Genomic DNA, 26,442 nt, shown 5'->3' with positions numbered 1-26,442 from the left:
ATGGACCAGATTTCAACAGCAAGAAGGCTACATGAACGATTTAAAAGGTGTGAGAAGTTTAATTTTCTGAGTATTCCATTGAAGATTCCTATTCATATCACCCATGATGCTGCAGTGGCTTTTATTATTCGCGAATCAAACAATGGTGACTTGTGGGTGTTGTTAACTAAACGTGTAGACTCGTTAAGCAGTCATGCAGGTGATGTGTGTCTACCTGGTGGAATGTATGATCAGTCAGATCATAACTTGGTGAACACTGCATTGAGGGAAACCAAAGAGGAGGTGGGGATTAACCCTGAAGACCTCCAATATATTAGCACACTACCTCCATATTTGGCTGGACATGGTGGGAAAACACTCATTGCTGCAGTTGGTGTAACTCCTGTAGTGTTCTGGCTGAAGAGAAACGTGGAGGTGTATTTGAATGCATCTGAAGCTGAAGTAGCTTTCTGGACTCCACTTGACTTCTTTTTGAGCACACAACATCACAACACTATAACCACAATACTACCCAGCAGACACAAGTTTACTATAGTAATGTTGGACTATTATGACCCACCTAGCCAAAGCACATTCTTAATATATGGGTGTACTGCTAATATATGTGTCACTGTGTCGTCCATTGCTCTGAACAGATCCCCAGAGTTCCCCTTCACTGGGATGGGAATGTACTGGTATGAAAAAGAACTGGTTCTTGCTGAAGTGTCCAGGACAACACTGAACTCAACCAGTGACTATAAGCCTCATACCATCAAATGTAAATTATAGTACTGTAATAAGATTCATAGAAATTGAAAATTTTCAACTAATAATATAAATTAATGTAATTATAATCCTTTATTGAAATATACTCTATCTATTTGGTGATCATATTTCTTCCTAATTTCTTGTTGAAGTGAAGTCTCCAATTGATCATATCTCAGTGAGCTAGTAATGATATACACCATATTACTATAGCTACCCCATACTATGGAGGAGGGTGGATGCAATTTAGCACTTTCAATGACTTCCCCTTTATTGAAAAATGCTAAATGTTTTTTGTTTTTTTAATGTAACTTCCAATACTGATCTAATTTATGGCTTGTGACCAGAAACCTGTCCGAAACTTTTGTCTACTGACTGAACCATTTTGTTGTAAAATGAATCCGAGCCAACAACTTTTCAAACATACATGGCCTAATTGGTGAAAAATAAATAATTAATGGTTGGAAACAAAATGGACTTGTCCATAACTATATAAACCTGCCCACATGATCTGTACTGTATGTAGAATACCAGCTACATAACTATTATAACTATTGGGGGATACTGGTTTAAAGTGATCTACGCCTGCAAGTGACTTACTATTAAGATCAAATTTTACCCACCGATTGTTTTGTTAGAGTATCTGAACATTATTCAATTATTTTAGATGTCATGTGACCTTTTCCCTTTTCTTAATTATTAAAATCTGCAAAATTGGTTTGGTCGGGTCCGAGCAACTATTTTTCAAATAAGTATGGTCTTACGCTTGAGATTTATGTATTTTTGCTCAGCATTAATTAATCATTTAGTGCAAAAAATCTTCACCTTGAAGTGACTGTATGTTCTATTGATCTTCACTTGCTCTTACCATTGCAGCGAGAAACTAGCTACATATTGTTTAACACGTGTGACTGTTCTATTGGAGTATCTTGATCACCAGTTGCTTTTTGAGTAACTGTATTCAGTTGTTTACCTGAGCCCATACATCAAAGAGGTGAATATGTGTTCACTCCCAATGGTATTGTACTGGAACAAGTACGTTTTTGTTGTAAACATGTTTGAGTGCCTGAATTGTCTATACTGGGATGTTTTAAAAGCCTCATAACTAACTCACTTGTTCTTGACCATATCAAAGCGCTTTTTAAATAAACAGTTCCGGCATTTAAAGGGCTTCACAGCACTACTAAATGTTTAGGCAGCTGGTTCATGTAACAAGAGTTACTAACAAGAAACGAGAACTCAGGTGAATGGAAACTAACTATAGTATTACCAAGAGCCCATAAATACTGCAAGGCACAATTAGGCCTTGTGTCTTGCAGCACTTATGGTCTCCTGGTATTGTTGACCGCATGTGACTGTTCTATTAGAGTATCTTGATCTTTGGTGCAATGATCTATTATTCCAGCATTGCTTTTACCCACCTACTGTGCCAAAATTTTGCTGGTTAAATTGACACGTCTCTATCAAATGGTACAGTAGTACCGTTTAAGTAGGGATCGCCTAGAAAATTTCACAGTCCACCCAAAATCCTGCTTTTAAAAATCACCCTAGAGACATTTTACGCGACGAAAATCACCTTTACGGAATAGTACTAGTCCATATAATATATAAAAAAGCAATAAATATAATAAAACACCTACAGGTGGCCAGATATAGAATTTTTAAAAATCACTAAAACTTGAATTTTAGTCTCATTGCCTCACTGACCACAGTCGCAAGGCTAGAGGCCAAATGAAGCAGCGCATGGCCATCAGTTTACACCAAAATAACAAACTCACTAGTGGGATGTGCCTTTTCGGGTTCCAACAGGTATGGGCCTTCTGCGCCTTGTCCTTTCTTTTATCTTCAATCAGGCAGCTTGTCATCTTCATCCATTGAAACCATATCGAGGCATTAATTTTCTATATCAACACTCTCTTTCAGCAACATACAGACGCCACAGAATTATTTTAGAGCTGGATTTCAGGAGCGCTTCAGTCCCAGTGTTATACTAGCTAGATATCTGCAAGTTCACGATTGGGATCCTGTTCGCAATAGGTTCATGACCACGCCCATCAATTAAAGATCTAGGTGGACTAATAGCAATAGAATACAGGGACCACACCTTTTAACAATCTAGCTGTTTACTTAACAGTAAACAAGATGACCTCACCCCTTATTGGTCAAGCTAGCTGCACACCTCTTGGCTGACTTGAGATATACTCTAATACAACAGTCATGTACAATATTCTAATAGAACAGTCACAAGTTACATTGTAGCTAGCAGCAAAAAAACTAAACAAACTAGTATTTAAAAAATAGTTAATTTAAAAATGAAGTAAGGATCTATGCAATAACACTAGTGAAACAAGAGATAAATGATGGTATTACATAGCTCAGTGGAAAAGTCCCTACTTTGGAACATTAGCTATAACAATTATTTGGGGGCATGCTACTAATTCCTATGGCTTCACATGCAAAATTTTGGTTTTCATTGATCTGTGGTTGCGTTCCATCCCTTTTGTATCAGTGTGTTTGTGGTACTTAAAAATCACCATCTCCAGGTAGAAGTACTGGCTTTAAGACTCAGTTTAGTATTTTAGAATGAGAATTCTACAAATTTTGGATCTAGTCCCACAGTTTTAGTTCTACGCTTCCTAAACTTTGTCATCTGCCACCTAAGTATGTTTGTAACAAAAGTATGGAAGTAATTTTTTGAAGTACTTTATCAAATGAGCTATTGAACTCTAAATTTTCTATGAAAAACAGTAATCTCCTATTTAATTTTGAAGCCATAGTAGTCATTCCTAAAAATCTGTTTCCATACTTTTAAGGATAATGTTATTACAAGCCACTACAAGAATTTTTGGGGAGTTTCACAATTAGCTGTAGAAGGAGAATCAATTTTAGTGTTAAAATTACAGTGTTTTGTAACCACACCATAATTATACTTCAGAGGATTTCACTCAGATTAACACTAAACAGAAGTTCAATGTCTCAACTACAACATGTGTTATTTATCAGGTGGAGAACAGTATCTGTGTTGGTTTTACAGCTTCATATAAAACACATAATTTTATCCACAGAAGCCATAGGACATAGTTGCTTGCCCCCTTAATGCCAAAGTAGAGACTTTCCCACTGAGCTATGCTGTAATACCATCATTCATGTCTTGTTTCACTACTTTTATTGCATAGATCCCTACTTCATTTTTAAATTAACAATTTTTAAAATACTAGTTTACAGTGTGGTAATGAAAAATTATGCCTACATGTGTGAGGAATCAGAGATATTTTTAAAGTAATTATTAGGTTATACACATTTTGAAATTCTAGTTGGAGACTGACAGGTCACCCTAATACAGTATAGCTATTCCAATGTGACAACCCAGCTAAAATAATGCTATTTGAAGTACAAAAAAATTACAGCACAACATATATTCTACTGATAGTTTTGTTGGGGCACAGCTCAAAAGCATACCATGTAAGCTGAAGGTTTGGTAAGCAAAATATTTGACACTATAAATTGCATTTGCCGTGCAATGGGTAAGTTTATTTTACAAAAGCTGAGTAACTATATTATAGCTAAGCTTCCTGTGGGTGATTATCCTTGCAACTAAGCTACAAACAGTGTAATCCCACCAATCCCACCATTTTTTTTTCGGGTGAAAACAGCACGTTGCAATCAGTAACCTCTTTTGACATGACCAGCTCTAGTTTAATCATGAGACAGCACACAAGCAGATCATGGCTGGTAGATGAGATTCAGTACAAAGTTCATGGTGACAATGCAACCACCTATCTGAAAAATGGGTCAGATCATCACACCAACACATGGTGAGCACAAATCATTGACTAAAAAGCATTCGATACAAGAATTCCACATAGCAACATGTGGATGACTTCAGTATAATTTTTAAAATGACAGCTTTGAGCCATCCACTATAATTTAGGAGGGCAGCATGCTGGACACTCTGACGTTTTCGAAAATATTAAAATGTTAACATTTTGCAAAAAAATATATCCTTTCAAAAAGCCTACCCATCATATGGTAATTTGATCAAATGTGTGTCTAATAAACATGGAGTTTGGAAAGTTGTGTAGGTTATATGTATGGATAGATACTACCAGGAGTTCATAATATATAGAAGGGACTCCTGATACTATAAGGAACATGCACTTTCTTTTCTGAGGGCTACTAAATATAGATTGAATTCCACCAAAAATTGCTACGCAGGCTGTTACACATATATGTATGTATCCATTAACAAGTTGTGTTGGATTTGACAAAATTCCATTTGGTCACACTTATTACAAACTATCATATAGCCATATGGGACCTCACAAGCATTTTTGGTAGAACATGCTGGCCACAAGCATGTCCACCCTCCTCAGACCATCCACTCACCATTGTTGAGGAAACAAAGAACAAGAACTTGGCACTGTAGCCAACAAGCTAAGATAAGAAACACGATAACAAATAATTTGCTGTCTGTGATACGATAACTCACAAACATCCTGATAGAAGCATCTGAGTGACAGCAGAAACAAACAGTCCTCGCTGGAGTTAAAACAATCCATTAAACCTGTCATTATTTTTATTTATTATTTAGTATGATACATACCTTAAAAAATGGCAGTTTCTCTAGCGACTGCATCAGAGTAGGAATAAACACTACATACAAGACAGGTATTGTAACAAACGTACAATACTTTCCATTCACTCACACATCACTGGTGTTACAAGAAATAACCTTGACAACAAAACTTGACCGATTCCTTTAACAGCGGCTTTCTGTGATGTTAAGGTGACAGTCATATAATTATGTGCTGCTAGAAAATTTTAAAAAGCAAAACTTTTTAAATGGATTTTGCGACTGTATCCTTGGAAACAGTAGGCTTGATTGGAAATGTTTATGCACATTCCATTTCAAAAGTTGTCTCTTAAAACATCTTCACACCTACTGACATACCCTTGACCTGCCTAGAGTATTTCCATCTTTGTCAGTCACCAGTATACCATCAATTAGCTCCCTACATGTTCAATATAAAATAATAATGGAGATCACAATACATTAGACATACAAAACAAACCACCACACACACACATGCACTCACACACAAGGAACACTACACTACACCACACACTACCTCTGTCTCATGGTGGGGATGTTAACACAATTGGCAGCCATCACTGCCACTAGTGGTACCCACCTTTTCAACAATGTTGGTGCTTTCTACATGAGAAGGACATGGACAGTATACTTATCAACATGAATCTTACTACTAGCAGTGAGTTCAGTCCAACTGATGCAAACACTGCACCACTTGTAGCACCAATATAAGCACTTGCTATCTGTCTGTGTTGACCATAAACCGATTGTAGGCTTTGTTATTTAACTTACACATTGGTTGTCTGAGATTTGGCATTTCTATTGGTGTAGTTGACGATAGCATTAAACGTTTGGTTTATAAATTGCATTCCGATCACTTGTGGAGTTGTCCTGATGTACAACAATAATCAAATAAAACAAACTATTAAGCAGGTGTACTCATACTTATAAAACACCATCATCCCACCAATGATCATCATCCCACAAGGCACCTGTGCTGACATGCGGCCAATGACATTCATCCGATCTCCTGTGTCAGGGTGGAAGGCAGAGTTGTAGATCACATGAGCTCTAACAACTTCTTTCTTGGTCACATGATGAAGCAAAGTATCTCCCCTATAATGTTAACACATTCACCATGGAATAACTGTTATGTGGTAATGCTGATATATCACAGATGGTACTACATTGGACTGCCATACACAACTAAACCACTGATTGTAATTGGATAGCCTACACATAACACTTGTATAGAATTGTGCTTGGGTAAACTTACTGCAGATTTACAGCAGTCTATATATTCTTACATAGGCAGGTATGCACTGTAGGCAGATCTGCAACCACAATCAAAGTATTGATCAACCGAAATTTCGTCTTAACTTGTGATTGCCTCAAACTGAACGGACCAAGAATTTAACTTTGTGGAAAATTGTTCGTCAACACACGAGGATACGGTTTTGTATAGAGCTGACATCTAGAGCCCAGTAACTTCGTCAGGAGTAAGGAAGAGCAACATTGAGCTTGCAGAATCAACTGAAGTACTAAACCTCAGGTTGTTTTATCTTGAAACTTTGCTAAGTCAACCAAGCAGCAAGACAGACTTGAAGACAGTGATGGGAGAGAAAGACGTGTAGGAACAGAACTGACTGAAATTGACTCTGAACTCAAATTAGAAGGACTAATATAAGCCCGAATAGAAGTGGTCCCCCCAATCAATTTAATTGAAACTCTATAACTTATTCACCATAGATTCACAGAGTACACTGAGTTTTACTAATCATTGTTGTAGCCATAGCTAGTTGAAGCTCATTGATTTTTTGAAGCAAGTTCTTAGGAATAAGGAAAGCTGTTTAAGATGGTCGCACAGTATGGTCACTAAAGCTCTTAAGATAGCTGGTCGATTGAGTTAGTTCAACTTCTCCAAGTCACAGTTGCTAGAAGTAGAAGGTACAGATAAGTAATTATAATGTATTCATTGTTTACAAGGCACAGTCTATAAAAGCTGGAGCTCCCTGGCCTGCATGGGAACAGACAATAAACTTAATGCAGATATTATTTCAAATTGCTAGAAGTATATTAATGATGAGCTTAGTCAGAGAGAATTTCTTTGGTTAGTGTTGGAGCTGACGGAAACTCTAGGGAACTTAATGCAGTTACTATGTTCACAAAATGCAACAAACTTCCTTTCCATGGCAGAAATATTCCATTATATTGAAAAATATGGTTTGCAATCAGTATAGTTTGTATCCAAGATGTGGTATGCATTGCAGTAAAGCTCAAAACCATTCATCCATTTGGTGAATTTGCCACAGATGTCCATCACTTATGGACTGTCACAAAATAGGCAAAACAATGATGCAATTTTGTAGATAATCAGTGAATCAACCTTAAATCTGTTGAAGCAAAACAAAGGTACTGTTGTTTGCCTAGAAATGCTGAAATCCATCAATAACATGCAGTTTATTTGACATGAGCCTAGGCTACTTGGAAAAAGTAAAGAAGGCTTGGTATTGTGTATTTGTTCTGTGTTACTGGTGACAATGGACTGTTTGCATTCACAGGGTAACAATTTTACTCATGCACTGACACATTCCTTCTATATCCCTGTACTGACACTCTACCAATTTTTTCCTTGGTTGTTAGGCTCACAATGCTGTGAGAAAACGTTTCAAACAGCAAGAAGTATGATCAGCATGTTTTCAACAGTTATAAATTTTCCTTCCAAAACTGTCTCCAAATTCAAATTAAATGAATGTGACCTGACCCAAATAAAGTACTATTGGATGGAGGCACACAGGAAGAAAGCTGGGCTAATAATAGTTGCAATACATTTTCCAGTCACTAAAGAAGAAATTTTGAGCAATGTTCCACAAGTTCTTACTATGGCTAAGCAAACTATTGAAGGCTGGCACAGTTGCATGTTGCAATCAAGAGTTATATAAAATTGGAATTATCTTCCCATACCTGGGTCTGGTTTAGATACGTGCAAGGAAGATGATCTAGATGACAGCAAAGATATTGAAGAATATATACTTGGACGGTAACGTGGAGCTAACTGTTAAAGATGTGTTGATAAATATTGCTCAGCTCACCGATACTACTAAACTAAAACACCAGTTAGATGCATGTGAAACAATTAACATTTCCGGATTTTCTGATAAGTCTTGTAAGTACCGGTCTTCTTGTAAAGGCATTTCTATAAAAATCTTATACAATTTAGTTTATCGTCTGCTGATGAGTCTAGGAAATTATGCAATTTATGCCGAAGCTGCAACATTTTATTCACAGCAAAAATAGATAGTAAGCATGTTTTGATTATACAGAAATGTTAGTACTATCAGAGAACTTACATCATGCAGAGAACAAGTGATTGATTTACTGAATAAATGGATGGAAGTCAACCTATACAACCACATATGTTAAAAAATATAAAATGTCCATGTATCAAATGGACGCAGATTTAAAGTCCGACACTTCTGGTAAGAAAAGTCAAATCTGCTGATTTGTTGAGGTTGAATATAGTCAAAGAAAAGTTAACCACAGCTGCATGGCTTTTCCAATAAGGTGAAAGAGTTCTTTTGACCATTTTTGAGCTAAGCAGCCCTTCCTCATTTGTAACAAGCCAACATTACAGATCCAAGTAGTTTCTTCTGCTGTACCGATTGTTTGGAGTGGGTGTGCTGTGTGGCCATAATAAAGACTGAAAAATTGGTAGTCTTACATTTTGTGAATTGTTTAGAGAAAACAAAAGCCACACAGCAACATCAGAAGGTTGGTGCACCTTGCAACTGGTACACACCAAGTCACAACTCTGTAAGAAAGTTATTAAGTCAGAAGGTAAAACTGTTTATGGTTACATCTGTATGGTGTTTAGAACAAACTGAAAATGCAGAAGTTTGACATATGGCATAAGGAAGGCAAAGAATGTTAATGCTAACTTAGTTACCTAAGACATTGATTCTCAAAGAAGGTGCAGTGGTAGTCATTAAGAATCTATTTTAAGACCACCTGGCATAAACATATGATATGACTTCACAGAATCCAGGAAGTTCATTGCCAGTGTCCAAGGGGGAAGAAATCGGTGAATATGATTAATGATGAAGGAGATGGCACAATTGTTGCAGCAGATCATTAGCAAAATAGAGTTAAGTAAACAAGACAAGCAGCACATTCTTGGCAGCAAGGAATTAACAGATTTACATGTAAATGTTTTCCAAAGTATTGTCGGCCAACAATTTCCTAACATTGCTGGCCACTTTAGTTCTTGGCAAAGCAAAATTTGTTGAAAGTCAAGAAAATTCCTTCAGAATTTACTCGTAGAAGAAAAGGCACGTTGTGTTATTTACATTGTCAATTCTGAAGTTTATTTGTACGAAGCACTAAAACTTTGGAAAAAAGATAACATAGATTTTGCAAACAAAACAGCCATGTTTCACTCACAAATGCTTGAATGTTAGCAGGCAAGCTTATTCAACTGATTGTGGTCTTTACACCACTGTGGCTGTAACATACATTTTTCTGGGAGAAGATCCAACCAAAGGTCATCACCACAAACAGGTATTCCAATTATACTTGCAAGCACCTCAATTATCATGACTGTGCAATTAAGAGTTGGTGTGTTCTGTTAGAGTAATTTCTCCCCTAGGTACTGCACAGCATTGTTGTGCCGTCTACCTAAAGTGTGTATAATTATTTAATGTGATAGTTTGTTCTAATCTAAGCTGGACATCACATCTCAGCAATGTGTTATGCAAGCACATTGTTACAGCAACATTACCCACAAAAGAATGTCTCCTTTGAAGGCTTGTCTTTCAGATAAAAAGTGGTTGTTTAATTAGAGTATTTCGTCGTTGGTGTGCATGCTGTTAGAGTAGATGTGCTAGTGTAATCATGGAGTTCTGTTTTTTTCCTAGTACAACTGCCTGACCTATTTATGGACAGAGTTGGGGTAGTTACTTCAGAAATGTAACTAGTTACTAGTTACACATTACTTTTATCCCATGTAACTTAGTTACAGTTACAGTTACTTTTCAAAAGGTAACTATGTACTCTAGTTACTAGTTACTTTCATAGTACAAATTATGACTTGTTTTTAGCTATTGCAATATGAATTTTGCTCAGATATGCATCATTAAGGGATGCAGTACATATATGCACTTAAAATAACAATTCTGTGGCTATTTCAGGTCAGTTTTAATTATTGCTACATCTGCTACTCAAGCTGAATCATAGAGAACAGTAAACAGAATCTGTCTACTTAATGTGGCTGTAGCATATATGGCACTAAAATAGAAGTGCTTTTGCTTTTAAGCATAATTAGTTATAGTTACAATGTAACTATTGTAATTAGTTACTATTGTAACTTAGTTACTTTTCAGATAATTACTCCTAGCTACAAGTTACTAGTTACAAAGCAAGTAACTAGTTATATTACTAGTTACTTTAAAAGTAATCAGTTACGTAACTTAGTTACAAAAATAACTAGTTACCCCCAACTCTGTTTATGGATAAAAAAAGTGTGTATAATTATGTCATGAAATATTAATTTAGTGTTTAATCTGCGTTTCGCACATTCAATTAGAGAAAATTCGAATTCTACTTGAACAAAGCTCATAAGTATTGCTGGCAGACTTGTCTTGCTTGCTGTAGAGTGGGTGAAGAACAGTGTATGTACAGTAGTATGTGTAGCTCAAAAACTTGTTACTGGCACTCCAAGACTCTCTTTTTATGCTACAGTATGTGATTGCTGGATGGCGCACATACTGGATTGCACAAGTAATTCTTTAATGTAATTGAGGAAAAAGTTATTGATCCTTTCATCACTAACTTCAGATAGATAGTGATAATGACATCATATGATTCCTTTTAGCAATGTATGTGGAGTGGGATGCTGTAAACTTATTCAGTAAACAGGTAATGGTGATTGGTAGAGAAATTAACAGGTATATAAGTCAGTATGGATAAAAACAAAAACAAAACCACCTTATGACACATTATTTTGGCAGAGTATGTCTAGTGAGTTTGAATGGAATCATAGACAAGCCTAGGAAGTTGGTCTCAATTTCTCAGCCTGGCTACCACAGAGCAGAACACAATGAAATAAGACACGGGACGAAAGCTGGCATGGTAATCAGAGTTTCAGGCTTCCCCTTAGAGTAGTGGCCTAAAAACCAAAAGTTCATAAACAACAAATTGCCACCAAACCTCCACCAAAAGATGCACCTTCAAAAGTAGATTAACAGTATACCACTCCGAAGTGCATCTGACCAAGAACAGTGAAACTGTTTGAAAAATCTGTGCATGGGGCAACTGATAACTGTATGCCATATAGTAGATTATTTTCGAAGCAGAAAATTTTGCAGAAGAGGCAAAATCTGAATTTTGAAGGCTTTAAATTTCAGAGTGCACATTTTGAAGGGGAGTCTGGATGGATTTCAAATAAATGAAAATCCATGTCACAAATTGTGCATGCTTGCCAAAAACTGACTGAGTTTTCTGGAAGTAATGATACAGTGTATCCATTACCATCATTAATACTGAGCTAAAACTCAAAGAATACGGCCAAAATGTTCAATCACATGAAGGCAAAGAATTTGTTTTAAAGAACAATGAGACTTTGGAATTGATTTTTGAAGAGAAAGGCCTCTTCAAAATATCAACCCCTTGGTAGACATTCTGGTATTTGAGGGTTTTTTTACGTGAAAATTTCTCCATAAATTCCCAGCACGAAGCGTGTTTAACTTGCAGCGATTGCTCAATTACATATCAGACCTCTGAAGCTTGGTGTAGGGATCCTCAGTAAGCTGGACATGGCGGGTGCATTACTTCTAAGTAAGTCAGACAAAAGGCATTAACTAATGCTTACTTTATAGATAGGATAGTTACCATATACCGGGTATTTCTCGTGGACAGAATAACACGCGAAAATAAAATTATACGACACTTAATCTCACAACATGGCTAACTCATGATATTAAATTACTCGTTTGTTTTTGCTAATATAAGAGCACGTTTGTGTGTCCACGCAATTATGGAATTTGTTGTTTCTTCGCGCATCAGGGGTTATCACGTCTACAGAACAGTGTGGACTGCAGTTTTGGGAGAAGAGCTGCTGTGTGAAAGAGAAACTGGAAATGTGGTAGATCGATATACCGTGGCATTAAAGAAGCCTGGCTCAGGTGTGATAGTTGACCACCTTCCAAAGAAAATTTCCAGGTGTTGTAGCATGTTTATCCTGTGAGGAGGAGACATTAAGGCTACAGTAACTGAACAACGATGGTATTCGTCGGACTTGGCACAAGGGGGACTAGAAATTCCTTGTAAATTGAAATTTCATGGGGAGCCAAAGGAGATTCAGAAACTGAAAAGAGTGTGGCACCACAGGAACCGAATACAACAGTTACATTAGTCTGTACATCCCAGCATAACATGCAAGTGATATAATGTTGTTTACAATAATCATTACCAATTTACAATAGCAGTATACTACAATACAATTGTGTCTATGTATAAATGTAAATGATCAATTGTTTAAATTGTATTTCTGTGTAGTCGTTAATCTTCATCGTCAGAACTTATGATAATTTGAAGTGCTGATGTATCATCTGATTCACTATCAAATGATTCAGAAGCTGTATAAACAGCAGACACAATAAGCGAACTTGCTTCCCCCACTTCTTATTGTATCCACAATGTCTTCATCACTTGCTTCATCAACACTATCTTCATCAAGGTCAGAATCCTCGTCATTATTATTGTAATCTGGTAACTCATCATCATCCAGAATTGAATACTCCAGCATGCCTGAAACCATGTACAATTATCTGTGGGTTATCTTGCTAAGTACTCAAAAATGTCTACAATCCACTTTCCTCCCACACATTTCATCCTTGCAGTTGAAAGGTAGCTCCGTCAGTTTGTCAGAATACCACTTTGAAAATTTGCTTCGCAGAAATGATTTTACGACTTTATTTACAGAGATGTCCATTGGCTGTAGAAGTCCTGTGTATGCAGTTGGGATCTGTACAGAATGAATGTTGTTTTCTTCAAGTGCACTTGTTACCCTCTCTGTTAGTTGTCCTTTAAAGTGATCGAAAATGGCCAACGCAGTGTCTAGGTCAAGTGATTCTCTTTTGTTTTCCACATATAGAACTATCACCTCTTCTATATATTTTAACATGGTGGTTTCATTAGCCCAATGGTTCTCAGTATGAGAGATCAGCCAATCTTGTGTAAACTGATAAGCAGAATGGCAACGACTGGTTTTCCCAGCATAAATCAATTGCTTTGGCAGGAGTTCCCCCACAAGACTACCACACGACAGCAGTAATCTGTCGTTTGTCTTGATACCCTTCAATTGCAATTCTTTTCTTTCCTCTTTTGTCCATAGTCCATGTCATTTAATCCCATTTATATCAACAGTTTCCACCGCTTCAGTAAGAAATGAATTCTTGATCTTTTCCAAATCATCTTGAGGTGGATTGTTCTTTGTCGTGGCTCTTTGTTTGGTGAAATCCTTTCTTTTCAACAAGGATTTAGCCAAAGGTATCAATAATGTAGCTGGTCCACCATATTTAGCAAGCCTTGTTCACTCCAACACTGTTCCCAAACCTCTTGCCACAGCTATCACAACCGTGGTATTTATGACACACCCATGATCTCTGAGCTTCAGTATGTATTCCTGCACTGCTTCATCAAGCTTCTTCCCCAGAAGGAGTGGCCTCCCTCTTTTTTAACTGGCAGCTAGGAGACTGTCAAATCATCTTCCTTTCTTTCATATTGTTTATCCAAGTGATCTTTCTTTGTGGATCTCATTGTACTTTCATTGATGGTAAACCCCAGTTTTTTCATGAATTATTTTGCTGCTTCAGTTGCACCAGCCCTGCATGTAAGTTTACCCATTTCAGCTCTTTGTATGCCTGAATATACCCAGGGCTTCTTTCCCTTCCTACTCTTCGATGAACATCCACTGGCCTGTCTAGCATATGTTTATTGGCTTGAAAATATTATTCAATATTGGTTATCGGAATATCAGCAAAACGTCATATCGGTGCAACACTATAATTTAATTGTGTGCCATTTTGCTTTAAAAATGTATGAGGAGCCTCAGAGGAAATTTGAATATTGCTTTTTTCTGTGCTTGGGGCCATGAATGCCAAAGTAGCCAATTCCATCCCCAATAAACTATATGTTTCTGAGATCGGCAATTACTACTCTATCTTTAAAGGTCATTTTTGTGAAATTTAAAAATTATGCTGGAATGTCTAACTTTGGAAAATTTAATAAATAATGCTTTTAGACTGGGTGGAGATTAGACCACTCGCCATGTCCCATTGGTGGGAATTTGAAAAAGTCAAATTCCCACCTTTGCCCCGGAGGAGCCGGGGTAGTGAAGGATAATATTGATAGGTGTATTATTGCACAAAGGATTTCTTTTTCTTTTGAAATGCTGTATTTGTAAAAAAAACTATTATTATAATGCAAAAAATGCTTTTTAATGCTCTACAACCTTTGATTGATTGATTATTGATTTAACCTCACGGTAATCGGCACAGCCATTCTTCCTTACCGGAGTGCACACACAAACATACACATTACAAAAACCAACAAAGAAATAAGTATACAATTACAACTACAAACAAAAATAAAACTAAACAAGACATGCACATAACAAGTTGATTACACAGTACAACTATTACTCATATAACAACAAATGATCATAAATAGTTGGAAGATGAAAAAAGGTCGTTTGGAAATTCATTCCACCAATGTTAGGGTCCGCAAACAAAAAAAAAACTTTTACAAATTGATCCCCCTACCATTGTGGGATGCTCATCGTAGCATACCATTGCTAGATCCACCCTGAAAGTGGAAGCACAATTGTTGTCTTCACAGAAATATTGAATTTTATATCTCACAAGACGTAAAATTTATTTTTTAAATTTCGTGCTCCAGACAAATGACCGGATGAAACTTGCTACTTAGACAGATCTTATCTAGAGCTGTTGTAGTTAAAAATTACACAAAGCAATAAGCAAATAATTTGTTTGATTTCCAGCACAGGGATGCTTTCTTTCAAAAATCACAAAACGAAGCATGATTTTTCAAATTCAAGCTGCCCTACCAGCCAAGACAAGTAAAGACAACTATTCTTCACAGTATTCCGATAAGGTTGGGTGCATAGTCTATCTATGCTGTTAGTCTGGAAATGATCTGAGACTTCTCACCATCTGGGTGACGAGAGTCAAAATTTTCGTGTTTCATTTCATAGGATTCTCTCAATAATGCTGAAGTTCCTTCCAGCACTTCTGATGCCGCATTGATCACCTAATTTTGTTTAGAATGATGATAAAAGATGAACCAAAATGTTTGGCAATAGTAGCAGTCGTTGTTTTTGTAATTTCATATGATGTAGTATTCCAGCAGCTCGCCAGGAGCCCCACCTAGCTTGATTCGAAAATGAAAGATTTTGTGTAGTTTATTTTTGAATATTCTGCAACATGTTGGTGCTGTAGGGTGATCTGGTAAAGATTTGAAGCCACTGTGGAGCATTAGAGGTGAAGTCAGTTTTGGACAATTTAGCTGCCTCCAGTGGTCTAGAGCTTCCTCCAGTGGTCTAGAGCTTCGAACGACGTGTGGAGGGTATCGATGAAATAATAATTGACAACCACTGGCACCAACTGTCCAGGGACATCTTTTGCCATTGTTCCAGTCCGTCATTGATGGGTATTGTGGCTGCAGAAGCATTGGAAATGGCTAGAAGGCACAATATAATTCCAGAAACTAGTCACCCAGATGGTGAGAAGTCTCAGATCCTTTCCAGACTTACAACATAGACAGACTATGCACCCAACCTTAGCACAATACTGTGAAGAATATTGGTTTTCCTTGTCTTGGTTGGTAGGGCAGCTTGAATTCAAAAGTTTGTGTTTTGATTTGTAATTTTAAAAGAATGGAGCCCTGTGCCGTAAATGTAGCTCATCATTTGCTTGTTGCTGTGTGTACTTTTTAACTACAACAAATCTAGATAAGATCTGGCTAAGTAGCAAGTTTCATCTGTTCCTTTGTGTGCAGCATGAAATTTAAAAAATAAATTTTGCATCTCGTGAGATACAAAAAGCGATATTTTTGGGAAGACAACAATCGTGCATCCGGTTTCATGATGGATCTAGCAATGGTACGCTAGGATGAACATCCCACAATGGTAGGGAGATCAATTTGTAACAGTTGATTTTTCGGTTTTCGGACCCTACCAATGTGACACATAGTCTCGCATGGCCAGACCGCCTTTTTCTCTTTGTCATTGGGTAGGGAGAAAAAAGGGTCTGGTCCGGTTTGAATCCCACACTCATCTTGATACTACAGAGGTTTGTGGAATGTTTGCAACAAAACCATAAAGGGCCAACCGAAAAACTTGATCCATCAACTTTGAAATGCATCACCACAACTTTGATAGGTCATGTTTCTGGTGACTTCCTGTATTGCAAAGATTCCGCAATCCTCTGTACCTGGATAATTGGGTAGTGTTAACCAAAGCCGCTCGCATCTTTGATGTATCACGTTTCTTTGGTTAACACTACCCAATTATCCAGGTAGTGTCAAGACGAGTGTGGGATTCAAACCGGACCAGTCCCTTTTTTCTCCCTACCCAATGACAAAGAGAAAAAAGCGGTCTGGCCATGCAAGACTATAAGACCATATGATGCAAGGGGGTGTCACGTCGGAACACACTGTAGGTAGATCTGCGGCCGCGGTCAAAGTCTTGACCAGGGAAAATTTCACCTTGACCCTTGATTAGCAGCGTTTATCATCTTTGACCTGTGATTTGAGCATTTCTTGTTGAACTTTTGACCTCCACTTATTTCTCTATTTTCCAATACGCACCTGCGCTTGTAACCTAGTACAATATTTTCTTGGTGCGTGCTACCAACAGCTGGCAGAGAAAAATCAACGGCAAAATGCCTGTTGGAGCTTTGAAACATTTTCTTGGAGACCCTTACTTCTTGTGAGTTGCGTATAATTCCGTAAACTTGATAATAGCTACGTATAGTTTTCGATTGTGGGTTTCTAACCTTCCGTATCGTCTTGACCCTTGACCCACTGTAAGAGCTATTTTGTGGCCTTGACCGTTGACTTAAGAGTTTGACCGCGGTCGCAGATCGACCTACAGCAAGAGCCCGAGTGACACCCCCTTGTGATGTGACACGGCAATGTGTCGAACAACAACCATGTACACCTGTAACATTGCACTATAAAGAATTGAATTGAAACAGTGTTTTGGTGGGGGCTAAATTACAAGTCTGGAATAAATCTGGATCTTGATCTGGATGAACCTTTTATACACAATTTACATAGTACAGTTGACAACACACCCTTCTTACTTTTTAGCTTTTACAATTTGTTCTACTCTGTCCAGGGTGCTGGTAGATGCGAACATGAGTCGTGGATCAGTCACGCGAGCATAGTAGTTGAGTCTGCCAGTAAACGTGGACTGGTCCCACGGTAATACACTAGCCATTACTCTCTATTTATTATTTATCGTTCTTTAGCGACACAAATCCATTGTTGAACACAAAGTATACCGGTATCCGTATTCTGAGCCGTATTCCCGTATAATTTGTTTACTATTGGCTCACGTGTACCTAAAAGCGAGCCTAGAAGTGATAGTCTAGTGCCCAGACCCCACCCACTGCGTTGTGGGTCTGGTGACATTCGCAGGAGTTTTGGGCCCTACGCCATTTTTCTTTTCTGACCAATCGGACGCCTTGATTCAGGTACAACGCGATTTGATAGGCTGGAACTAGGAAAATGGCCGACTACAGCTATGGATACAAATGCGTAAACAATATGGCGGCGGGCCCAAAAACATAGCGTAAGTCACCAGACCTGGGTGGGGTCTGGGCACGAGACTAAGAAGTGATGGCAAGTCAAGTGATTTTGTACATCATTAATGGAGTCGCCAGTAGAAAACTACGCGAGCAGATATCTGATGTTGAAAGGATCAGCGCAGTTAAGCAATACAGCGACTCTACCGGCAATTACCACCACTTGCTGCAGCTTGATATCCACTCTCACGTGGACCATGATACAGTAGAGACCGTACTACAATCACACGAGTTGTCTGGACACGTTTCCATGCCACTAAACGTCCATAATAACGTGGCAATCATTTCTGTTCACGGCATGACCTGCGAGTCTTGTGTCAAGCTGACAGAATCGTGTGTTAGTAAAGTTGATAATGTCAATTACGTAGTAATCTCTCTACACCATAATGAAGCTCTGGTAGAGTACAAGCCAAGATTGGTCAACGTGGAACAGATAACAGCAGCCATCAGTGATGCAGGGTTTGATGCCATCCCTCTGACAGTCATCACGTACCGTGACACTGCCAACACTTCAATCAAAGTGTTGACTTTAGGAGTACAGGGAATGGTGTGTATGAACTGTGTGAATATAATAGAGAACAACATTAGTAAGATGGGTGGAGTATCCATAGTGACAGCTTCGCTAGAGCAGAACAGTGCAACAGTTGAATATGACAGTCATGTAATCACTGAACATCAATTGAAAGATGCTATTGAAGATCTGGGCTTCGAAGTTACCCTGCATGGGAGTTTTGATAACACTGCTGATAGTCTGCTAGATAGCATTGGAATTGGAAGCAGCGACAAAATGATGGATAGTTTGAATTCAGTTTTGACAGTGCGTTTGGGGATTACTGGTATGAAATGTCAGTCTTGTGTGGGCATGATTGAGAATGGCGTGATGGACGTACTGAGTGTTAAAGTATCTCTAGAGAAGACCGAAGCTACTGTGACATTTGATTCTCGTCATTGCTCCATTGAAGGTTTACAAAATGCCATTCGTAGTTTGGGCTTTGATGTGACCTATATCCATAGTAAGTTTAGTGTACTGTGTGATATATGTGGTAAAAGTTAATAGCACAAAGTTTGCTTCACCCATTTATATAGATTTGAATCCCTATATTTTCATAGTTGAATTCACACAAAAATGTTTATTCATAATGCTTTGCTGTCTTTGACATTTTAGACTTGGTACTCATTTTTCAAAAGTCACATCCTTTGTATATATATATTGCTAGTGATTACTTATAAGACAGCTTAAAACTTTTATATGGCAGTGTTTTGTAGCTTTGTTGTATTCATGACTTAATGCATTGTACATTTAAATTCTTCTTACATCCTCGAACCTAGAAAAACTTATCCTTCTAGTTACACTAAGTAACGTACACACTGGTGTGTATTTTCAATCCAGGCAAAAAGTGTTATTCATTTAGATGTATCAGAAAGTCCACCGCCTTCCAATCCAAGACGACCATCTACCAAAAAGCACAAGTCCCAGGAGAGTTCTGTTGATTACATCATGGAAGATGATGTTGTTATAAAGAAAAGCAAGAAACGAGAGAAGTCTTACAACAGTGAAGAAAAGAAACCTTTGCTAATTGACATGGAGAAATTGGAAGCTTCTGACAGTCACAGAGTATACCTGCGTGTGACAGGGATGTCTTGTGCGTCATGTGTGAATAAAATAGAAACCAGTATTATAAAAAAGCCAGGTGAACAGTAAACACCACATGTACGTAGTGAGTCATTGTTACACAGGTGTGCAGCAAATTAAGGTGGCACTACTGGCAGAGAAGGCTGATATCACTTATAATCCAGACATTACTAATCCTAATACTTTAGTGCAGTATATACAAGATATTGGATTTGGTGCTGAGCTGCTTGGAATGCATGAGACACCAACTGAGCACAAACTGGACCTGATTGTAAGGCAATAAACATAATTATCATATTTGCTGGTTAAACTTTACACCTCAAATAGTGAGCGCATTTAATAAACTGACTAAATGTAGAAAGCAACAGTAAATAGACCCCTCTATAAGATCCCTTTTATCTGCAGGTTGGAGGGATGAGTTGTGCCTCATGTGTGCATCTGATTGAGACCACACTACAGAGAAAAGATGGTATCGAAACGGCTGCTGTTGCCTTGGCAACAAACAGGGCTACAGTGTCATATGATCCTAGTCAGATTGGGCCTCGTGACATCATCAACATAATAGTGGTAACTAGCTGTTGTAACTATACAGTGCGTACTGGTGTGTGGACAGTTTTAATGACACTTAAATAATAACTATACAGTACTGTATCAAAAGGGATAGTACTGAGATACTCTAATAGAGCAGTCAAATAGAAAACTCCCACTATCCCTTAAACTCTAATAGTGTAGTTATGCACATGTTCCAGGTTTTTTGCCTTTGAAATTCTAATTCTAATTTTGTAAGGATATGTTTAAATTCAGTTATCTGATCAAATTCACCACTAATGCCTTTTCTATTGCCTGAAAAGATTGTGTCCACTGTACTGTGTGGCAGTGAATGTACTGTATGTTGATTATAGATATTCTTAAATGGTATAATTGTATATGAGGCCTAATAACATCCCTTAGGATTTGGGATTTACAGCAGAAATCAAGGAGGATTCATTTTACCTAAGTGACAGCAACAAGAGTAAAGTGCGCTGGTAAGTCCCCACCACACCATGCTCTCTTTATTAACCGTCTTCTAGGTGGGCTATCACGTTTGCCTTCATCGCTCTGCTGGCCATTCCTGGCTTCATTGTCCATATAGACATGTTTGACTTTGATTTCGGTGATGTGGTCCCTGGACTAAGCATGTCTAATCTAATTCTCTTTGTTTTATCCACTCTTGTTCAAGTGAGTATGATGGTGTGAGACTGTTTGGCAAGCTGTTTGCTTTTTGTACAGGTATTTGGAGGTTATCAATTTTATGTATCAGCGTTTAAGTCATTGAAACACAAGGCGGCTAACATGGATGTGCTGATTACCATGGCAACCACTATAGCTTACTTATACTCAGTAAGTTTAAATGATTAATATTACATCGTTCAGCAAACATTATGTGCGCACACGCACGCACGCACACACACACACAATATTCACTGTATGTGTCTCCTATCTGATAGGTTATAGCGGTAGTAGTTAACATAATCAACCCATCCGAAGATGACATTCATACCTTCTTTGATGCTTCCCCCATGTTGTTGATGTTTATTGCTTTGGGAAGAATGTTGGAGAGTATTGCAAAGGTGTGTGTGTGTGCGTGCATGTGTGTGTGTGTGCTTAACACGCACCAATTTCGTTGGGTTATATTTCAGGGAAGGACCTCAGATGCTCTCAGCAAGTTAGCATCATTGCAAGCTACAGAGGCAAGGTTGCTGGTGATTGGCGATGACAAAGTCGAGAGGTGAGTCACAGGTCTCACATCTGCTGTAGCAGAGCTGATATATTTCCACAAAAATGTCATGCTGTTTGTCAGAAAGAATATCAGGTCCCAGGCTGTCTGACTTCCTAGTGGGATTGTGAGCTATCAAGTGATCAAGCCAATGTCTGGTCTGAGGGATTTGATATCAAAATTCTGACTCCCTTGCTTTAGTATTCTCACATGGGATAGCACTTGATGTGATAATTTTTTTTCCTTAGGGAGGACATGATACCTGTAGAACTGGTACATAAAGGAGACAAGATTAAGGTGACACGTAGTGAAGTGATGTAGCATCCCTCAGTTTTCCAAACACATTTGTTCTCAGACTTTGCAAGTCTTGTAAAACTATCCATGTGATTGAGTTATTTCTTCCTGGGTTAGCAGAGTTTGACAAAAGTGTCCAGACAAGTGAATTCTGTAGGTACAAAAAGAACACCGATTTCTGTTGAACCCCATCAAAATACTCTAATAAAACACACACCAGCAAAGAAATAATCTAATTTAACAATCATTTTTAGCATTTGTGTAATGAAGTGTTTGGATAATGGAGGTCTTTTCTTACACAGTATTGTATTGCAGCCATCCAAATTACTTTTGTTGCAGTATTCAGTGATAACTCTTTGACTTTCATAGCATAGCAATAATACAGCTGTGTTGCCAAGATCATATTTGTTCTTATTAGGCAGGTACACAGGAGGACTAATATATATGTTTGAATTTGGTTTGGGAATTAAGATTTTTTTCTGTATGGGTTGGCCACTAAAAGTGGGTCCCACGATAATTGTTATGTTGTTCTGTTTGTTCAGGTGCTTCCTGGAGAGAAGATTCCAGTGGATGCTATTGTCTTGGAGGGAACATCTACTGCTGACGAGTCACTAATCACAGGTGAAGCCATGCCAGTGACCAAGGAAGTCGACAGTTTTGTCATCGGTGGCTCTATCAACCAGAATGGGATGTTGGTAATCGAGGCGGCTCATATTGGCTCTGATGCCATCTTATCACAAATTGTGAAGCTTGTTGAAGATGCACAGACAAATAAGGTAAGTCACAACTCCTCAGAGTGGTAGTGCAATTAGAGAACAAGGGTCAAAAATCAGTCAACCATTTTTGAAAGAATTTGCAATGATGCTTGGTCAGTCAAATGTTAAAATTGATCAGAAAATTGTCTGCTGTTTTAGGACTAGTGTTATCCATAAGGGGAGAAGGATGCTCACAGCTCGTGTACAGTGATCTAGTACCACAATTGATAATTCATGCAGCCAAGCCAAAAGTTTAGTAGCTTGTCCAGAGTGCCCTAGAGTACTCACATCCTCTACCATAGCAAGATCTAGTAGTTATCATAACTGAGGCTAACTTGTTACCACATGAGCTGTCATGACTTTTAGGACTCTGACAACACCACTACTCACAAAGAACACCAAACACTGTCAGTACAGTACCAACGCCACTCAACAGTCATACACATGTCGCATGCACACACACACGCACACACACGCGTACACACACACACACCACCTGATTTGAACTTGGTCATTTTAAACTTGATCAACAAACAGATCTATTCTCACCCTTAGGCACCCATTCAACGTATAGCAGACAAGATTGCTGGCTACTTCGTACCAGGGATACTGATTGCTTCACTGGTGACATTTCTTGTTTGGTTGACGATTGTCTTGACCATCCCTATTGGAGACCACTGTGACAGCCACAACAGTAACCATAGCAATCACACCAACTCTACCACTAACCTTGGCAATGAACCATTTTCCCTTTACAGTCATTCACACGATTGTTTTGACCTCAGTAATGCCTTTCTGCATGCCATCACAGTGTTGGTGATCGCTTGTCCATGTGCCCTGGGGCTGGCCACACCCACTGCTGTAATGGTGGGCACTGGAGTAGGAGCCAAGAATGGTATACTGATAAAGGGAGGTGAACCACTGGAGAATGCCCACAAGGTAAGCAATATGGCTGTCAACACCTTGTTTCATCCTAATTGTAACTAAACAGAAATTATCAGTTAGCTTTGTAGGAGTATGTATATGGTAGTTTAACCCATACAGGCTCTCATCTTCTGCATGGGATGCTAAAATTATTTGTTTTGGTTACAGGTGAGAAATGTTGTTTTTGACAAGACAGGTACACTGACACACGGACGACCAGTGGTGACACAAGCTGTCATATTTGTCAACAACTCCGTCTGTCCCAAGCCAGTGTTCCTGTCAGCAGTTGGTGCCGCTGAGGCTAACAGTGAGCATCCATTAGCTAAAGCCATCACTGAGTTTGCCAGAAATGTGAGTTAGAAGCTACATGTTTAAAGGATTGTCTTACAATTTTTTGTTGACACATAGTACCATGTATAGTCCAGTGGAGCCTATCTAGTATGTACGTTTTTCCACAGCCACATATAAATATTCCGAACTAAGAAATTTAAAATGTAGTTTAATGATGTGGGACTTTCTACTTTGGTGACTATATACCAAAGGATGCAAGTTTCATTTTGAAAACCTGCTCATAAAATTTCCATAAATTAAGTTACTTAGTAATCTTGCTACAATGTGTCTTAGGAGCTGAAATGTGATGTTCTCGGTTACTGTGAAGAATTTCAAGCCTCTCCTGGTTATGGGCTGTCATCAACTATCATGGGAATGGAAGTGTTTGCCGAGCTAGAAGAAGACTTGCCAAACATAGAGTGTGTTGCGGACCAATTGTCAGCTGTTTCTGATGGCAAGAGTTTATTAGTTGAAGAAGGAGGCGGGGCTGTTGGTCTGCAGAGGCTGCATGTACTGGTGGGGAACAGGGAGTGGCTGAAGCAGAACGGATATGAGGTCACAACTGCGGTGGAAGCGCTGATAGCAGAAAATGAGAAGACTGGACAAACAGTGGTACTAGCTGGGATAGAAGGTGATTGTCACTACCATATGACAGGAAATTTTGACGAAAGAGGAAGTTGATGAATTTGATAAATGGAATAAAATTTTCTGCTTATAAACAGTCAAACCTCAATTAGCACTTTCAATAATATTGAGCCTGTGCTTTCATGATATTCAGCAACATTGATTTCATCAACTTTTTCCTTCCATCAAAATTTCCTGTTGTACAGTATGCTTTATATTCTGCGTGTGTGCGTGTGTGGGTGTGGGTGGGTGGGTGTGTGTGTACTGTAGTGTGTGCACACACAAAAACACATGCTCACACAATACAATTTCCAAGACGATGTGCTTATTCTAGGGGTGTTGGTGGGGCTGTTTGTGATGGCCGATACCATCAAACCTGAGGCACCAGTAACAGTTGCTACATTACTGCGAATGAGAATGGGTGTATATCTGCTGACAGGCGACAACCGACACACAGCTCAAGCTATTGCCAGTCAGGTAGTGAATATCAGTTTGTTGCTATGTAGTGAAATAACTATAGAACTATAGGTTTAACATATTAACCATGTACACCTTGCAATGAAAACATCTTAATTGAACAACAGGGTAGATAGTTTTCTAGTACTGTAACTCTGTGCCTTGATAACCCCATGAGAAGTGTTAGGCTCAATACTTTTTGTGTACACTGAATTGTTTACTGAACTTTCCCAATTCTGAAAAATCTATTGCCATGAAAATCTCAAACTATAGAAGTGAGGGTGTACCTTTTCCACATGTATCTAGTGAAATACAGAAATTTTTCCTTATAACAGAACTTGCTCATGGTTCTCTAACAAATGACCACATTCCTTATGCTATCTGCAGGTTGGTATTCCTGCTAACATGGTGTTTGCCGAGGTATTGCCATCCCACAAGCAGAAAAAGATCAAAGAATTGCAAGAAGGGGTGGGGCAGAAGGTGTGCATGATTGGTGATGGCATCAATGACTCACCAGCACTAGCTCAATCAGATGTTGGCATTGCTGTAGGGACTGGCACTGACGTTGCTGTAGAGGCGGCTGACATAGTTTTAATAAGAGTGAGTATGTAGCATGCAGCGAAACCCCTGAAAAAGGACGCCCTGAATTGTAGAGACCTTCTTGTCCATAGTGTTAGTGTACACAGTTTTAGGCCTCTAAAATCAAGACACCTCAATAATAACAATAAGGTCACTCACTTTGAAAACTGGGTCACCTGTCCATGATCCCATTTAATTTTAGTGTATGCTTATTTGTACTTCTGAAATCAGAGCACCTCATTAGTAGGGACACTTTAACATGGTCCCAAGGTGTCCAGAGTAGAAGAGGTTTCACTGTAGTTACACCAGTGAAGTAGTTACACCAGTGAAGTGATACACACTGTTCCACAGGACAATCTAACTGATGTGGTGACTGCTATTGACCTGTCAAGGACAACAGTGCGACGTATCCGAATTAACTTCCTCTGGGCTGTAGCTTACAACATGGTGGGTATTCCCCTAGCAGCAGGTGTGTTTGTCCCCCTGGGGGTGTCCCTACAGCCATGGATGGCAAGTCTAGCTATGGCATTGTCATCTGTATCCGTCATATGCAGCTCCTTGATGTTGAGATGGTTAGTGTTGTAATTGTGTATATATGTGTGTGGTGATCATGTGCTTTTTCTCTGTAGCTACCGAAAACCTCAACTGGCAACCATGTAACATGATTAATTTAATTTAATTTCATAAAATTTTCAATAAGGTCATATAAAGATTCCCTTTGTATAATAAATTGTGTTGTGGTCTCTTTAATGTACACTATGAAATGTCATTGTTTGTGCAGGTGTGTCCAAATATGTGTGTCCACTAAATGTATGTATGTATATTCTTTATAATCTGCTATGATTTTTATAAATATTATTTTTGAACGTTAT

The 26,442-nt window shown here is 38.5% G+C and overlaps 3 protein-coding genes across 3 annotated transcripts; 2 read left to right on the top strand and 1 right to left on the bottom strand.

The window, feature by feature from the left end:
- LOC136236879 (uncharacterized) lies at nt 1-768 on the top strand. The gene has a single exon (XM_066027110.1). The coding sequence runs from the start codon at nt 1-3 to the stop codon at nt 766-768; it is 768 nt and encodes a 255-aa protein (XP_065883182.1).
- Nucleotides 763-18,194, bottom strand: LOC136236208 (sideroflexin-2-like). Its single transcript, XM_066026333.1, has 11 exons — nt 17,716-18,194; nt 6,281-6,451; nt 6,128-6,226; nt 6,007-6,082; nt 5,874-5,959; nt 5,696-5,756; nt 5,451-5,517; nt 5,348-5,397; nt 5,234-5,283; nt 5,131-5,178; nt 763-927 (listed from the first exon to the last, which is right to left on the bottom strand). The coding sequence occupies exons 1-11, from the start codon at nt 17,850-17,852 to the stop codon at nt 828-830; spliced, it is 945 nt and encodes a 314-aa protein (XP_065882405.1). The 5' UTR covers nt 17,853-18,194; the 3' UTR covers nt 763-827.
- LOC136236205 (copper-transporting ATPase 2-like) lies at nt 17,978-26,441 on the top strand. Its single transcript, XM_066026328.1, has 18 exons — nt 17,978-19,232; nt 19,632-19,910; nt 19,957-20,123; nt 20,258-20,419; nt 20,804-20,877; nt 20,923-21,070; nt 21,122-21,232; nt 21,340-21,462; nt 21,532-21,620; nt 21,857-21,905; nt 22,445-22,678; nt 23,213-23,596; nt 23,750-23,932; nt 24,206-24,542; nt 24,870-25,012; nt 25,379-25,591; nt 25,922-26,142; nt 26,200-26,441. Exons 1-18 carry the CDS (start codon nt 18,254-18,256, stop codon nt 26,228-26,230), a joined length of 3,927 nt encoding a protein of 1,308 aa, XP_065882400.1. The 5' UTR covers nt 17,978-18,253; the 3' UTR covers nt 26,231-26,441.
- The last annotated feature ends 1 nt before the right edge of the window (nt 26,442 follows it).

Source organism: Dysidea avara, chromosome 10 (assembly GCF_963678975.1).
Source record: "Dysidea avara chromosome 10, odDysAvar1.4, whole genome shotgun sequence".
Classification (NCBI taxonomy): Eukaryota; Metazoa; Porifera; class Demospongiae; order Dictyoceratida; family Dysideidae; genus Dysidea; species Dysidea avara.
This window is presented reverse-complemented; position numbering and strand designations above follow the sequence as displayed.